Below are 18,128 nucleotides of genomic sequence, written 5' to 3'. Positions count from 1 at the left end.
TAAAGGGATTACAGAGAAGGTATGTCACATGATGCAGGGCCTTAACGCCCGTTCTAAAGAATCTTACTCTTAGCAAAAAGAGGGAAAGAGAGTTCTGAACAGGAGTGAACAGATCAATTTGCTTTTTTAAAGGATCACTCTGGCTGCTGTGTTAAGAACAGTCTTCAACAAGACAAAGAGGGAAGGACTCTGGTTTGGAAGCTGTGATGATAATCTGGATTAGGGGCCAGGGTAGTTGCAGTTATGGTGGAAATGTTTTTGTTTTTGTTTTTGTTTTTTTTTAATATACGATCGGCCCATCATATCCATGGGTTCCACATCTGTGGATTCAAACAATCACAGATTGAAAATATCTGGAAAAAAACTGCACCAACATAAACATGTACAGACTTTTTTTGTCATTACTCCCTAAACAATACAGCATAGCAACTATTTACATACCATTTAAATCGTATTATAAATAACCTAGAGATGACTTAAAGTTTTCAGGAGGAAGTGTGCTAAGTTATATGGAAATACAGTTGATCCTGAACAACATGGATTTGAACTGCCCGAGTCCAAATGAGGATCAAAAATACAGTATTCCCAGGATGCAAAACCCAGTTACATGAAGGCTGACTTTTTATACATGCAGGCAGACTTCACCGATACAGAGCTAACCAGAGAACTTGGGTATGCATGGATTTTGGCCCCCCCCAGATACTGAGGGACAACTGTATTCTAAAACAGATTTGCTAGCCAGGCAAAGTGTCTCAGGCCTGTAATCCCAGCAACTTGGGAGGCTGAGGCAGAAGGATAGCTTAAGCCCAGGAGTCTGAGACCAGCCTGGACAAGAGCAAAACCTCATCTCTGAAAAAATATTTTTTTTAATTAGCCAGGTGTGGTGGAGCATGCCTGTAGTCTCAGCTACATGGGAGGCTGAGGCAAGAGGATCATCTGAACCCAGGACACTGGAGGCTGCAGTGCTCTATGATCGTGCCTGTGAGTAGCCACTGCACTTCAGCCTGGGCAACATGGCGAAATCCCACATCTCTATTTTAAAAAGAAAAAAAGAGTCAATATAATAAAACAAAAAGACTCAGGATCTATTTCAGATTAATTTCCTGATTTTGATAACTGTATCACAGCAATGTACAGGAAATTATTTATAGGTAATACACTCAGAAAAATTTAGGGGTTAAAGAATAAACTAGAGTCTCAAAGCATCTTCCAACAAATTATTGATTACGAAAAGAAAATTGGTAACTTTACAATGGAAAAGACTGGCAGAAAATCACCTTAACCAAGTGATTAAGATACAAAACAAAGTGGGGAGGCCAAGGCAGGAGGATCACTTAAGGCCAGGAGTTTGAGACCAGGCTGGGCAACATAGTGAGACCCTGTATCAATAAAAAACAACGACGACGATGACTCACTGGGCCTGGTGGTACACGCCTGTGGTCCCAGCTATTCAAGGACTGAGACAAGAGGATCACTTGAGCCCAGGAGATCTAGGCTGCTGTGATCTGTGTTCATACCACTGCACGAATGAGACCTTGTTTTAAAAAAAAAAAAAAAAAGAACGTGTGTGTGTGCATTTACATCTATAGAAACACTATATACAGAAGGGGAAACAGTAAGACAATTGGGAGAAATGATAAACGACAAATGGGGCAAATATGAACTGGGTAAAGGATATACAAGTTCTTTGTACTCTTATAATCTTTCTGTAATTTTATATTAAAATAAAGTTTTTAAAAAAATAATAAGTCAATGAAATTCACCACATTAGTACACTAAGAAAACATAAACCGTTAAAAAGAAAAAGGCCGGGCACAGTGGCTCATGCATGTAATCCCAGAACTTTGGGAGGCCAAGGTGGGCAGACTGCTTGAGTCCAGAAGTTGGAAGCCAGCCCAAGCAACATGGTGAAACCCTGTCTCTACAAAATATACAAAAATTAGCCAGGTATGGTGGTGCCTGCCTGTATTCCCAGCTACTCAGGAGGCTGAAGTGGGAGGACTGCTTGAGCTCAGGAGATCAAGGCTGCAGTGAGCTGAGATTGTGCCACTGCACTCCAGCCTGGGTAACAGCAAAACACTGTCTGAAAGGAAAAAAAAAAAGGAAAAGGAAAATCAAAGTATATATGTGGTATGTACACACTATGGTAAGCTATCAGATAAAGATAACATGATCATATAACAAAGTAACAAAGTCATACCCATAGTAATTTACAACGAAAAAATACTTGCACTTATATAACCTTACTTGACATTAATAAGACTTTTTCTCTTTTAAGAGACAGGGTCTCGCTCTGTCACCCAGGCTGGACTGCAGTGATGCAATCACAACTCACTGTAACCTCCTCTCATGGGCTCAAATAATCCTCCCACCTCAACCTACCAAGGCACTGGGACTACTGGTGTGTGCCACTACACCCAGCCTAATAAGTTATTTTTATATTCATTTCTTCAATATTTATTCACCATTGTGAGTAGGCAGCTGTACTGTTTATCCATGCCTGCATAACTAATTACTCCAAAATTTAGCAGCTAGAGAAAACAAATATTTTGTAACTTAATTTGTGGAAGTCAGAAACCTGGACATGGCTTAGCTAGGTCCTCTGGAGAGTCTGTCACAGACCAGAATCATCTCAAGGCTTAACAGAACAAATGAAGGATCCACTTCCACACTTACTCAAGTGGTTGCTGGCAGGATTCAGTTTGTACACGGGCCTGTCCGTAAGATAACTTATAATATGGCAGCTCACTTTTATCAGAGTGAGCAAAGAGAAAGCGAAGCCAGTCTTTTGGAAGTTAATCCTCTTAAGTAGATTTAAGTCCACCATCTTGCCATTTGTTATCTTTGGCTCATCTGCTCTTTAACCTATCTTAAACACAGATAGATTAAAAGACAAGGAATAGGAAAAAAATACAGCCAGTTCTCCATATCGATTACTTCTTCATCCATGGATGAACCAAATGAAGACGGAAAACATTTGGGGAAAAAAAAGTTCCACAAAGTGACAAAAAGCAAAAGTTGAGTTTGCCATGTGCCAAATACTACCTTGAATGAATCCACACAAATGAGGTTATGTGTAGACACTGTATTAGGCATTTTAAGTAACCCAGAAGTGATTTAAAGTATACAGCAGGATGTGCTGTAAGTTATATGCAAATACTGCTCTATTTTATATAAAAGACTTCATTCAGCGTCCACAGATTTCAGGGTCCTTGGGAAGTTCTGGACCAATCTCCCAAGGATACAGTGGGAGAAATGTATATCACACAAATACCAACCATAAGACAGCTGGAATGGCTACATTAACATTAGACAAAGTACACTTCAGGATAGGAACTATTACTAGAGATAAAAATGTATATTTCGCAAAGAGACAAAAGGTCAACTCACCAAGATATAACACTCCTAAACGTGAATGCATCTAGTAACTGAACTTCAAAATACATAAAGCAAAAACTGACAGAACAGCTGGGTGCAGTAGCTCATGCCTGTAATCCCAGCACTTTGGGAGGCCAAAGTGGGAGGTTCGCTTGAGCCCAGAAGTTTGAGATCAGCCTGCACAACAAAACAAGGACTCGTCTCTACAAAAATCTAAAAATTGGCCGGACGCAGTGGCTCAAGCCTGTAATCCCAGCACTTTGGGAGGCCAAGACGGGCGGATCACGAGGTCAGGAGATCGAGACCATCCTGGCTAACACGGTGAAACCCCGTCTCTACTAAAAAAAATACAAAAAACTAGCGGGGTGAGGTGGTGGGCGCCTGTAGTCCCAGCTACTTGGGAGGCTGAGGCAGGAGAATGGCCTAAACCCGGGAGGCGGAGCTTGCAGCGAGCTGAGATCCGGCCACTGCACTCCAGCCTGGGTGACAAAGCGAGACTCTGTCTCAAAAAAAAAAAAAAAAAAAAATTTAAAAATTAACCAGACACAGTGGTATGTACTTTCAGTCCCAGCTACTTAGGAGGCAGAGGCAGGAGGATCCCTTAAGCCTAGAAGAGCCTGCGCTAGACAGCGAGACCCTGTCTCAAACGAAACAAAAAACAAAACAAAACTAACAAAAAGAAACACAGAACTACAAAAAGAAATACACAAATCCACAATTGCAGATAGAAATTTCAGTATTTCTCTTCTCTTTAATTAGCAGAATAAAAAATCAGTAAAGATACAAAAAACCTGAATTTCAACCAGTCTGTCCCACTGACATTTAAAAGGCACTACACCCAACAAAATTAGACTACACATTCAAGCGTACACAGAACATTCATAAAGACAAACCATATGTTTGACATAAAACCAACCTATGGATACATAAAGGGATCGAAATGATACAAAGCATCCTGTCTGATCAAAGTAGTAAGCTTTAAAAAAATCAGTAACAAAAAGATATCTGGAAAACCAAAATATTTATAAATTAAACGCATTTATAAAAAATCATAGGCCAAAAGAGAAGTCCCAAGGAAGAACAGAAAATATTTTGAACTAAGTGAAAATTAAAGCCAGCCATATCAAAAGTTGTGGGATGCAGCTAAAGAAACAGAAAATTTGTACTCAGGAGGCTGAGAAGGAGGATCACTTGAGCCCAGCAGTTCAAGGCTGTAGTGAGCTATGATAGCACCACTGCACTTCAGCCTGGGTGACAGAGTGAAATCCTGTCTCAAAAAATAAAAATAAAAAACTATTTTAAAAAAGAACGAAACAGAACATCTGAATGACATGGTTTTAAAAACTTAATTCATAATTTAAAACCTTCCAACAAGGAAAATACACTCACAAATAGCTACACTGATGAATTCTATCAGAGTTTTAAAAGAAATAATACCAATCTTATACAAATTATTTCAAACAGAAGGGAACACTTTACAACTCATGTCAGTTGTTGTGGTCATCTGATAGTTCCTTGTCTCTCAAGGAATTTGTACATTTAGTCTAAGGGACTCACTATTTCCTTCCTTCTACTTTCCTGGAATTTAATTTTTTCTGAATAAAAATGAAAACAGGATAAAAATTCTGAGATAGCGCTAAAGCCACGCTTAGAGGGAAATTTATAGCATTAAATTATTACATTCAAAAAGATCTCTAGTCAAAATAGCAACTGTTGCCAATACATTGTAACAATGGTAACTTTCATACACTAATAGAGAGTTCTCTGGAACTATCTAGTAAAGTTAAGCATATGCATTACCCAGATCATGCAGTTTATCTTGAAGTGTGGTAGGCGAACTTCTAAGGTGGTGCCAAAAGATCCCCATCTTCAAAAATTTGTGTCCAAGTGTAATTCTCTCTCCTAAAATATAGGTTGCACCCAGAAACTCGCTTCTACTGAACAGAATACAGCAAAAATGACGGGATGCCACTTCTGAAATTAGGTTTCAAAAGACTTTTACGTCATACTCTCTTGCTCTCTTTTTACGTATTTATAAGCAGCAAGTTGTCCTAAGGAGAGAAGCAAATGGCAAGAAATTGAGTGTGGCTTCCAGTAAGGCCTTTATCTCAAAGGCCCAGGAGATGACTCCTGCCAACAACCACACAAGTGAGCATGAATCATGGATTCTTCCTGGAAGACGACTGCAGCACCCACCAACACTTTATAGAAGTTCTAGAACCAGAAAACCCAAGTAAGCCATGCCCAGATTCCTGATACACAGACACTGGCAGATAACAAATCTTAATACTAACAAATAAATGTTGTTTTAAGCTGCTTAAAAAGAAGGTATCAGGCTGGGCACAGTGGTTCACGCCTGTAATCCCAGGACTTTGGAAGGCTGAGGCGGGTGGATCACTTGAGGTCAGGAGTTCGAGACTGGCCTGGTCAACATGGCGAAACCCCGTCTTTACTAAAAATGCAAAAATTAGCCAGGTGTGGTGGCAGACGGCTATAATCCCGGCTACTTGGGAGGCTGAGGCAGGAAAATAGCTTGAACCTGGAAAAAGGAGGCTACAGTGAGCTGAGACTGTGCCGCTGCACTCCAGCCTCGGTGACAGCATGAGACTCCGTCTCAAAAAAATAAAAAAGAAAAAAAAAAAAAGAAGGGGACGGGTGTGGTGGCTCACACCTATAATCCCACCACTTTGGGAGGCCGAGGCGGGTGAATCACTTGAGGTTAGGAGTTCAAGACCAGCCTTGGCCAACATGGAGAAACCCTGTCTCTACGAAAAAACGACAAAAATTTGCCACGCATGGTGGTAGGCACCTATAATCCCAGCTACTCGGGAGGCTGAGGAAGGAAAATTGCTTGAACCCGGGAAGCGGAGGCTGCAGTGAGCTGAGATCATGCCACTGCACTCCAGGTTGGGCTACAAAGCAAGACATCATTTCAAAACAAACAAACAAAAAAAAGTAAAGAAAAAGGCCAGGAACAGTGGCTCACACCTGTAATCCCAGCACTTTGGGAGGCCAAGGCAGGAAGATAATTTGAACCCAGGAGTCCGAGACCAGCCTGGGTAACATGACAAAACTCCATCTCTACAAAAAATGTTTTTAAAACATTAGCTGGGCATGATGGGAGGATTGCTTAAACCCAGGAGGCAGAGGTTGCAGTGAGACAAGATTGCATCACTGCACTCCAGCCTGGGTAACATAGTGAGACTCCGTGCCCAAATAAAAAGAAAAGAAAAGAAAAAGAAAAAAAAATTAGCGAGGCACAATGGTACATGCCTGTAGTCCCAGCTACTTGGGAGGCTGAGGTGGGAGGATCACTTGAGCCCAGGATCCAGGTGCACCATGATTGTACCACTGCACTCTAGCCCGGGCAACAGAGCAAGACTCTGTCTAAAAGAAAGACATCAAGTCAAGAAAAGCAAATTAAACTCAATGTAAATAGAAAGAAGGATATAAAGAATAAAACTGATGAAATTCAAGAGTCAACCAACACAGGAAATGAATAAAACCAAAAGCTGCTTTTCAAATAGACCAACAAGCCGGGCGCGGTGGCTCAAGCCTGTAATCCCAGCACTTTGGGAGGCCGAGACGGGCGGATCACGAGGTCAGGAGATCGAGACCATCCTGGCTAACACGGTGAAACCCCGTCTCTACTAAAAATACAAAAACTAGCCGGGCGAGGTGGCGGGCACCTGTAGTCCCAGCTACTCCGGAGGCTGAGGCAGGAGAATGGCATAAACCCGGGAGGCAGAGCTTGCAGTGAGCTGAGATCTGGCCACTGCATCCCAGTCCGGGCGACAGAGCGAGACTCCGCCTCAAAAAAAAAACAAAAAAAAAAAACAAATAGACCAACAATACTGAAAGCTATATCAATCAGGAAAAAAAAGAAAGTATGAATTATGAATATCGGTACTGAAAAGATGAAAATTACTACAGATCCTACAACATTAAAAGGATAGTAAGAAAACATTATGGGCCGGGCATAGTGGCGCCTGTAATTCCAGCACTTAGGGAGGCCAAGGCAGGCGGATCATGAGGTCAGGAGTTTGAGACCAGCCTGACCACAGTGAAACATTGTCTCTACTAAAAAAATTAGCCAGGCATGGTGGTGTGCGCCTATAATCCCAGCTACTCGGGAGAAGCAGGAGAATCACTTGAACCCGGGAGGCGGAGGTTGCAGTGAGCCAAGATCGCACCATTGCACTCCAGCCCGGGTGACAGAGCTAGACTCTGTCTCAAAAAAAAAAAAAATTCATTATGAACAACTTTACATCCATAAATCCTAACAACTTAGTTGAAATACAAAAATTCCCTGAAAAACACAAATCCAACACCCATTAATGTTACCAAAGAACAGCAAACAAGAAATAGTAAGAAATGTTTCAACCTAAAAAAATGGCATCTAAGAAAAACCTACAGCTAAGAAAGACTGACTGCTTTCCCCTAAGGAGCAGCAGTAAGGCAAAGACACACAGAAATCAGAAAAGAAATAAAGCTCACCCGGATTAGAAAAGAATAAAACTACATTCTCAGATGACATGATCATGTACATAAAAAATCCTGGCCAGGCACGGTGGCTCACGCCTGTAATCCCAGCACTTTGGGAGGCTGAGGCAGGCGGATCACGATGTCAGGAGATCGAGACCATCCTGGCTAACACGGTGAAACCCCGTCTCTACTAAAAATACAAAAAATTAGCTGGGCATGGTGGCGGGTGCCTGCAGTCCCATCTACTCGGGAGACTGAGGCAGGAGAATGATGTGAACCCGGGAGGCGGAGCCTGCAGTGAGCTGAGATCATGCCACTGCACTCCAGCCTGGGCGACAGAGCGACTCTGTCTCAAAATAAATAAATAAATAAAATAAAAATTAAAAAAAGATAAAAATCCTAAGAAATTTACCCAAAAAAACTAGTAAGTTTTTATAGCACTATCACAAAATACAAGATCAATATGCAAAGTATTTCTATATACTGACAATAAAACACCATTTACATTATCAAGAAAAATGGGATACATGTGCAAAACCTGTACACTGAAAACAACAGACCAACACTGAAAGAAATTAAAGACAACATAAAAGAATCTGAAAGCTGGGTGCAGTGGCTCACACCTGTAATTCCAGCACTCTGGGAGGCCAAGGTAGGCAGATCATTTGAGGTCAGGAGTTCAAGATCAGCTTGGCCAATATGGTGAAACCCTATCGTGACTAAAAATATAAAAATTAGCTGAGCATGGTAGCACATACCTGTAGTCGTAGTTACTCAGAAAGCAAGGGCAGAAAAATCACTTGAACCTGGGAGGTAGAGGTTGCAGTGAGCTGAGATCACACCACTGCTCTCCAGCCTGGGCAACAGAGTGAGACTCTGCCTTAAAAAAAAAAAAGAAAAGAAAAAAATTGAGATATTGTTTCATAGGAGGCTCAATATGCTTGAAATGTCAAAAAGAAATTAAGAAAATTTGATTTATGGGCCAGGCACAGTGGCTCATGCCTGTAATCCCAGTACTTTGGGAGGCCAAGGTGGGCAGATCACCTGAGGTCGGGAGTTCAAGACCAGCCTGACCAACATGGAGAAATTCCATCTCTACTCAAAATACAAAATCAGCCAGGTGTGGTGGCACATGCCTATAATCCCAGCTACTCAGGAGGCTGAGGCAGGAGAATCTCTTGAACCCGCGAGGGGGAGGTTGCAGTGAGCCGAGATCATGCTATTGCATTCCAGCCTGGGCAACAAGAGCAAAACTCCATCTTAAGAAAGAAAAAAAAAAAAAAAAAAAAATTTCATTTACAGTAGTTACAAAAAAAATACTCAGAAATAAATTTAACCAAGAAGGGTACACTGAAAATTATAAAACACTGATGACAGAAATTGAAGACACAACCAGGAACAATAGCCCACACCTGTAATCCCAGCATTCTGGGAGGCCAAGGTGGGAGGATCACTTAAGCTCAGGAGTTCGAGACCAATCTGGGCAACACAGAGAGACTGTAACTTTACAAAAATTAAAAAATAGCCAGGTGTGGTAGCATGTGCCTACAGTCCCAGGTATTCAACAGCCAACAGGTATATAAACATGTTCAACATCACTAATCATCAAGACACTACAACTTAAAACCACAAGGAAATATCACCTCACATCTGTTAGAAGAGCTATTATCAAAAAAGGAAAAAAAGAGACCCTTGTACACAGTGGGTGGGAATGTAAATGAGTAGAGCCATTATGGAAAACAGTATGGAAGTTTCTAAAAATATCAAAAATAGAACTACCATATGATCCAGCAATCTTTCTACTGGGTATATATCCAGAGGAAATGGAGCCAGTATGTTGAAAAGACATCTGCATTCCCATGTTCACTGCAGAATTATTCATAATAGCCAAGGTATGAAACCAACCGAAATGTCCCTTAGTGGATGAATGGATAAACAAAATGTGGTATACACATACAATGGAATACTATTCAGCCTTTAAAAAGAAGGAAATCCTATCATGAGACAACATGGATGAACCTGGAGGGTACTGTGTTAAGTAAAATAAGCCAGGTACAGAAAGTCAAATGCCGCATGATCCCACTTACATGTAAAATCTAAGAAAGCTGAAATCATAGAAGCTGAAAGTACAATGGTGGTTACCAAAGGTTGGGGGTGAAACTGGGGACATTTTGGTCAAAGGATACAAAATTTCAGTTAGCAGAAATAAGTTCGAGAGATCAATCGTTTAACATGGTGACTATACACTTTAGTTTTTAAAATTAGCTGGGCATGGTGGCATACACCCTATAGTCCTAGCTACTCAGGAGGCTGAGGTGGGAGGATCACTTGAGCCCAGGATATCAAGGCTGCAGTGAGCTATGATTGCACCACTGCAATACAGCCTGGGCAAGAGGACGGGACCCTTTCTCTTTTAAAAAAAGAAAAAGAAAGAATATATTTTCAGTGTTATCACCAGAAAAAAATGATAAATAAGTGAGATAATGCATATGTTAATTAGCTTGACTTAGTCATTCCACAATGTATATTACAAAACACGCTGCCTATCATTAACATATACAATTTTTATTTGTCAATTAAAACTTAAAAAAGAAAAATACATTTTAAAAACTAAAATGTCAAATGTCAAATGACCTATAGATTTTTAATCAATGCCAGGGAAAATCACAGCTTCTTCTATAGAATATGACAAGCTGACTTTAAATTTTAAAATGAAATTCAAATGATCTAGAACAGCCAAAGCAATTTTGAAAAGAACAAAACAGAAGCGCCTACTTGACTTGACTTTAAGACATACTATAAACCCATCGTCATCAAGACAGTGTGATATTAACATAAGAATGGAAAACTAGATCAAGGAATAAGAATAGAGTATGCAGCAACAGACCCGCTCACATATGGTAAGTTGATTTTCAAATAACAGTGCCAACACAATTCATTCTGGAGAGGAAAATCTTTTCAACAAATGGTGCCAAACTACCTGGATTGTTTACTCACACCATACACAAAAATAAATTTGAGATTCATCTGAGACCTAAACCATAAAAGCTAAAACTACAAGGCTTCTTAAAGCAAATAAAAGAGAAAATCTTCCTTCTCATCTTTGGAATAAGCAGATTTCTTAGTTAGATGAGACATAAAAAGCTATAACCTAAAAGGAAAAGAAATTAAATGTATCAAAATAAAATTCTTCTATTTATCAAAAGACACCATTAAGAAATGAACAGATAAACCACAGACAGGAAAATATTCACAATACATACACCTGACAAAGGACTTACATTCACAATATATGAAGAATTCTTACACTCAGTAATAGAGATATAAACTCTATTTGAAAGAATGAGTAGGACTTCCTAGTCAGCTTGGAAGCTGTCACTTTTGCCTTTACAAAAAGAAAATTGGCTGGGCATGGTGGCACACACCTGTAATCCCAGCCACTCAGGAGGCTGAGGCAGGAGAATCGCTTGAACCCGGCAAGCGGAAGCTGCAGAGAGCTGAGATCACGCCACTGTACCCCCGACTGGGCAACAGAGCAAGACTTAGTCTGGGAAAAAAAAAAAAAAACCTAACAAACTAAAAATCATCAGCTATTCTTGGACAGTAAGGTCATGAGGCAAATCACCACTTCAAAATCTGAAGACTGCCGAATCCAGAGTCACAATCGAGGTATCCTTGTCTGCAGCAGAACCTCCTGGAACTATAAATTGATAGGACTACTTGCCAGGCACGATGGCTCACGCCTGTAATCCCAGCACCTGGGAGGCTGAGGTGGGCAGATCACGAGGTCGAGATTGAGACCATCCTGGCTAATACGGTGAAACCCTGTCTCTACTAAAAATACAAAAAATTAGCCGGGCATGGTGGCGGGTACCTGTAGTCTCAGCTACTAGGGAGGCTGAGGCAGGAGAATGGCGTGAACCCAGGAGGCAGAGCTTACAGTGAGCCAAGATTGCGCCACTGCACTCCAGCCCGGGCGAAAGAGGAATACTCCATCTCAAAAAAAAAAAAAAAAAAAAATTTGACAGGACTACTTAAATGGTAACTCTGACAAACTGCTGGAGTAAGAACTAACATACAAGTAAGAAACCCTCAGAGCCTGTAATCCTAAGGGCCCCCATACTTCCCTAGGCTTTACCAGGAATCCTACACCAAGTTCTTAAGGTGAAGATATTAAAAGACCCCTGAAATCCCAGCACTTTGGGAGGTCAAGGTGGGCAGATCACAAGGTCAGGAGATCAATACCATCCTGGTCAATGTGGTGAAACCCCGTCTCTACTAAAAAATACAAAAATTAGTCAGGCATGGCAGCGTGTACCTGTAGTCCCAGCTACTTGGGAGGCTGAGGCAGAAGAATTGCTTGATCCCAGGAGGTGGAGGCTGCAGTGAGCCGCGATCACGCCACTGCACTCCAGCCTGGGTGACAGAGCGAGACTCCGTCCCCCCCAAAAAAAGAAAGGCCCTTTCCAGTCTCTAGCAGGAGGAGGGGGAACAGTAACCACTGTGAAATACAACCAAGAGCAAGAGCTTCCTCCAAAATTACAGTCTTATTCTGATGTTTTCAAAAAACTTTACTTTGTCCAATCTAGGGAAAGGGTATTTCCTAAACTCTAGCCCCTTCTGGCCTACCTGGCCTACCTAAGGCGGAAAAAAACTGAAACACTAGTGAAAGTCACCTATCAGAGGCACAGGCACAGGCACAGGCACAGTCCTGGGAAACGGCTGATATTAACCAAAAGGCTATGGAATGCTTCCCCCCTCCCAACGCGTTACCACCACATCTCGGGGTCTAATATAGCAAAGGATTATAGCTCAAAGGGCTGCAAGGCTCAGACTCTAAAAGAGGGGGCACAAACAAGGACACTAGAGAAAATCCTAGCCAGAATAACATAAAACTCACACTAAAGGCCTTTTACCTCAGTTCCGAGTCTCTGATACAGCACATCTCGCTTTCAACAAAAAATTACAAGGTGTGTTTTAACCTTTTAAGGTAAGAAAAAACACAGACTAAAGAAACAAAACAAGCATCAGGATCAGATTCAAACAGGACACAGATTTTGGAATTATCAGACATGGTTTAAAATAACAATTTTAACCACAGAACCAACCCAACTTGGTCCACCTTTGTGTAATAAGATGGTGAGTTGTTTTTCAGTTGCCATGGACCCCTAGATGGAAGGTCAGATAACCTGGACACGTCCAGGTGAACCAAGCTGGCAACCATGGATGGAACCCAAGAGTTGGGAACAAGGAATGGAGACTGAATTAAGAAGCAAACACCTGAACAGGTGCGGTGGCTCACGCCTGTAATCCCAAGACTTGGGGAGGTTGAGGCAGGAAGATCACTTGAGGCCAGGCATTCAAGACCAGCCTCAGCAACATAGAGAAACCCAGTCTCTACAAAAAAAATCATTTAAAATTAGCCAGGCATGGTGGCATGTCCGTGTAGTCCTAGCTACTGAGGAGGCTGAGGCAGGAGGATCACTTGGACCCACAAGTTCAAGGTTGCAGTGAGCTATGATTCATGCCACTGCACTCTAGCCTGGGCAAAAGAGCAAGATCCTGTCTCAAAAAAAAAAAAAAAACAGACACCACATGGGAGGATCCAGTTAAATCATGATCACCTCGGATCATGCCTCATTACTCAATAACTGTAAAACCAATGCCATCCCCCAGCTAGAAGAGACAGGTTTAAGCATTTCCTTCTGTCTCCTTGCCATTCAACAATAAAGCTCTTCTTTTCTCAGAAAAGTGCCATGGTATTGGCCTCTATGCACATCAGACAGCAAGCCCACTGATTGCTTAGCAACATGATGTCACTGGCTGTAATGGAAAAAGTAGATAACATGCAATAAAGACGGATAATATACCAGAGACGTGAAAACTCTATAAAAGAACCAAAAGGAAATTTTCGCTAGAAATAAAAAACACTGTAACAGAAATGAAGAATACTTCTGATGGGTTCATCATCAGTAGGCTGGACACAGCTGAGGAAAGAATCAATGAGCTTGAAGATATTTCAACAGAAACTTTCCAAACTGAAATGCAAAGGAAAATGATTAGAGAATGTTCAAGAAATGTGGGACAATTTCAAATGGGTAACACAGAAGGAAATGAAATATTTTCTGATAAGTTCTAGAAAAAAGAGAGAGAGTACAGGGCAGACGAAACATGTAAAAGTAATAACAGCCAAGAATTTTCCATAATTAATGATAGCCAAACCACAGATCCAGGAAGCTCTGAGAAAACCAACCAGGATAAACACTAAAAAATTCACACCTTGGCATATCATTCAAACTGAAGAAAACAAAAGAGAAAATCAAGAAAGAAACCAGAAGAAAAAATACCATACTTATAGAGGTACAGGGACAAGAATTACAGAAGTTTCTTTCTCATCAGAAACCATGCAAGCAAAAACAAAGTGAAGTATTTAAAGAGTTTTTTAAAAAAAGAAAAAAAAAAGACAACCTAGAATTCTGTATGCAGAGAAAAAGCATTCTTGGAGTACAGGAGAAACACAAAACCAAGAGACTTCCTATCAGTGGACATGCCCCACAAGAAAAGTTTTTAAAAAGTTATTTAGGGAGAAGGAAAACATTATAAATCAGAAACGTAGTAAATGTATATGCTACAATGTATAGGGCAACCACTAAACAAATGTTAAAGGAAGTATAATTAATATGTTGAGGGCCTGGTACAGTGGTTCACATCTGAAATCCCAGCACTTTGAGAGCCCAAGGCCGGTGGATCACTTGAGGTCAGAAGTTCAAGACCAGCCTGGCTAACATGGTGAAACTCCGTCTCTACTAAATACAAAATTAGCCAGGTATGGTGCTGCAAACCTGTAGTCCCAGGTAGTCGGGTACCTGAGGCAGGAGAACAGCTTGAACCTGGGAGACAGAAGTTGCAGTGAGCCAAGATCACACCACTGCACTCTAGCCTGGAGTGAGACTCCCTCATTAAAAAAAAAAAAAGTTTAAAAGAACAGACAAAAGACTTAACAGACATTCACAAAAGAAGATAAGCGAAAGCCTACTAAGCACATGAAAAACTCACCACCACCAATCACTGGATCAACAATTTAATGCAAATTAAAACTAAAGATGAGTAATACTAGTCCACAAGAATACCTAAAATTAAAAACCGACAATACCCAGCATGTTGTCAGTTTGGCTGACACATGAGGCAACTGAACTCTAATACAAAACTGATCAGAGTGTAAGGCGGTACAGCACTTTGGAAAACAGTTGAACAATTTCTTACGAACGCAAACATATACATATCCTATCACCCAGCAATTCTACTCCTAGTCATGGTTTGAATGAAAAATACATATACCCAAAGACTTACACATAAATGTTCGCGGTAGCTTTATTCATAATGGCCCCAAAATGAAAAGTGCCCAAATGTCCATCAACATGAGAAGGAATTTTTAAATATCATTACGTATTTGATAGAGTCAGGAGATAGCAAAATGGCTGGGTAAAGAGGGAAGGGTCCCTGAAGAACCTTCAACCTGCCCAGGTCATTATGCACAAGGGGCTTGCCTAAACATGCCCACAGTGAAAAATTCCATCACTTAACACGTGCAGTAAGCAAAATAAATCAACGTGCAGTGGCTCAGACTAAGGGCCTGCATGCACACTGGGGAAGGGGGTGGAGCCACCAGGAATTCGCACCTTAGGCTGGGGAGGAGGCTGGCCTCTTCAACTCCAGTGTAGTGGCCTGGTATTCAATCTGAAGGACCCCTCTCTTTGCTGAGAGCTCCCCTTTCACTTAATAAATTCCATTCTCCTCACCCTTCAATGTGTCCACATGCCTAATTTTTCCTGGTTGTGACAGAAGAACCTGGATTTAGCTGAACTAAGAAGCAAAAACCCCTGCATTATATTCACACAGTGGAATACTCACAGAAATAAAAAAAAAAAAAAAAAAGAACTACTGATATATGCAAGTACAAGGATGACTCTCAAAACCATTTTGCTGAATAAAAGAAGTCAGACATCAATAAGAGCTTTTATGCTCTATGACTCCATTTATATGAAGTTCAAAAACAGGTAAAACTGGCCAAGCACGGTGGCTCATGCCTATAATTCCAGCACTTTGGGTGGCCAAGGCAAGCAGATGGCTTGAGCCCAGGACACCAGCCTAGGCAACATGGCGAAACCCTGTCTCTACAAAAAACACAAAAAATAGCCCTTAGTGGCGGAGTGCACCTGTAGTCCCAGCTACTCAGGAGGCTGAGGCAGGAGGATCGTCTGAGCCCAGGAAGTTGAGACTGCAGTGAGCCTTGATCACACCACTGCACTCCAGCCTGAGCTACACTGAGACCCTGTCTCAAACAAAGGAAACAGATAAAACTAATCTCTGGTGATAAAAATCAGAACAGCTGCCTTAACTGGGTCTAGAAAGAGGCAACAGGGAACTTTCTAGAGTGGGTGTTCTATTATCTTGAATGAGGTATACAGGAAACACGAGTGGATACAAGTGTCAAATTTTACTGAATTGTACCCTTAAGACATGTGCATTTCATTCTATGTAAATTACAGCTCAGTTTAAAAGGAAAAGGATTGCAGCAAATGCCTTCTACATATCCTATAGCTCAAATACAGCAGCAGGCAAACGTTTTCTGTAAAGGGCCAGAGAGTAAGTATTTTAGGCTTTGCAGTCTCCACTACAACCACGACTGCCTTTGTAGTGTGAAAAGTAGCCAGACAATATGAATGAGCACAGCTGTGTTTGAATAAAACTACAAAAACAGGTGGCAAGCCGAATGTGGCCCATAGCCATAGTTTGCCAACCCCTGGTCAAGCAAACAGAAAACTAATCCTCAAAAATTAATTTAAATATGCTATATTGTTCTCTTCTATATAGTGACAGATATGATAATTACTAGAAGCCAATTATGGTCCTTCCCATATATGTGAATTTTTCATACTCATCTACTCACTTAAAATAGGAAAACCCAGAAAAAGTCTAAAACATATTTGGTATGTAAGACCATCATTTTCATAGCTATGACAGTATTTTGAAAAAATAACCAGGATTATGAGGAATATTTGAGTTTAAAATAAGCCAGCTACTTAATAATTAAAGTATAAGCTAGACACACAAAATGCCATGTTATCCACAGGCTGACACTTTGATTTATATGGTATAATAAAGTTCTTAAAACATGTACAGTTATCACTCATTATCATCTAGTTGGTTCTTCATTTAAAAGAATTCAGGCTGGGCACAGTGGCTCACGCCTGTAATCACAGAACTTTGGGAGGCCGAGGCAGGCGGATCACGAGGTCAGGAGATCGAGACCATCCTGGCTAACACTCTCTACTAAAAAATACAAAAAATTAGCTGGGCGTGGTGGTGGGCACCTGTAGTCCCACCCTACTCAGGAGGCTGAGGCAGGAGAATGGTGTAAACCCAGGAGGTGGAGCTTGCAGTGAGCTGAGATCACACCACTGCACTCCAGGCTGGGTGACAGAGTGAGACTCGTCTCAAAAAAAAAAAAAAAATAGGAATTCAAAATTAAAGACAGCAATTATGCTTGGGTGTGGTGGCTCACACCTGTAATCCCAGCACTTTAGGAGACTGAGGGAGGAGAATCACTTGAGGCCAGAAGTTCAAGGCTAGCATGGACAACATAGTGAGGCCTTTGTCTCTACAAAAAAATTTCAAAATTAACAGGGTGTGGTGGCACATGCCTGTGGTCCTAGCTATTCAGGAGGCTGAGGTAGGAGGATCACTTGAGCCTTGGAGGTAGAGAATGCAGTGAGTCATGATTGTGCCATTGTACTCCAGTCTGGGCAACAACAGAGGTAGAGCCTGTCTTCAAAGAAAGAAAAAAAATAGCAAATACATCTCAGTTTCCCAGTAAGCATCTCAAAATACAAAAATTACATGAAGAAGGCCGGGCACAGTAGCTCACGCCTGTAATCCCAGCACTTTGGGAGGCCAAGGTGAGCAGATCACGAGGTCAGGAGTTTGAGATCAGCCTGGCCAATATGGTGAAACCCTGTCTCTACTAAAAATACAAAAAAAAAAATAGCCAAGTACGGTGGCATGCGCCTGTAGTCCCAGCTACTCGGGACGCTGAGGCAGGAGAATCGCGTGAATCCACGAGGTGGAGGTTGCAGTGAGCCAAGATTGTGCCACTGCACTCCAGCCTGGGCAACAGAGGGAGACACCTCCATCTCAAAAAAAAAAAAAAATACATGAAGAAATAAAACAAATTTTTCATGAAAGTAGTATCAGAAACCAATTTT

General features: G+C 41.3%; 1 protein-coding gene across 9 annotated transcripts in view; it reads right to left on the bottom strand.

Moving 5' to 3' along the window:
* PTBP3 (polypyrimidine tract binding protein 3) overlaps positions 1 to 18,128 on the bottom strand; it is a 116,950-nt gene that overhangs the window by 92,510 nt on the left and 6,312 nt on the right. For 2 of the 9 annotated variants that reach the window (XM_023201811.2, XM_023201814.2), the window contains exon 1: positions 5,179 to 5,416. The exons of the other annotated variants lie outside the window; for them this stretch is intronic. In XM_023201811.2, the coding sequence (XP_023057579.1) occupies positions 5,179 to 5,187 (9 nt within the window). In that variant the 5' untranslated portion in view covers positions 5,188 to 5,416. Of the gene's footprint in view, positions 1 to 5,178; positions 5,417 to 18,128 lie in introns of those variants that run through there. 9 annotated transcript variants of the gene reach the window in all.

Source organism: Piliocolobus tephrosceles, chromosome 14, assembly GCF_002776525.5.
Source record: "Piliocolobus tephrosceles isolate RC106 chromosome 14, ASM277652v3, whole genome shotgun sequence".
Classification (NCBI taxonomy): Eukaryota; Metazoa; Chordata; class Mammalia; order Primates; family Cercopithecidae; genus Piliocolobus; species Piliocolobus tephrosceles.
This window is presented reverse-complemented; position numbering and strand designations above follow the sequence as displayed.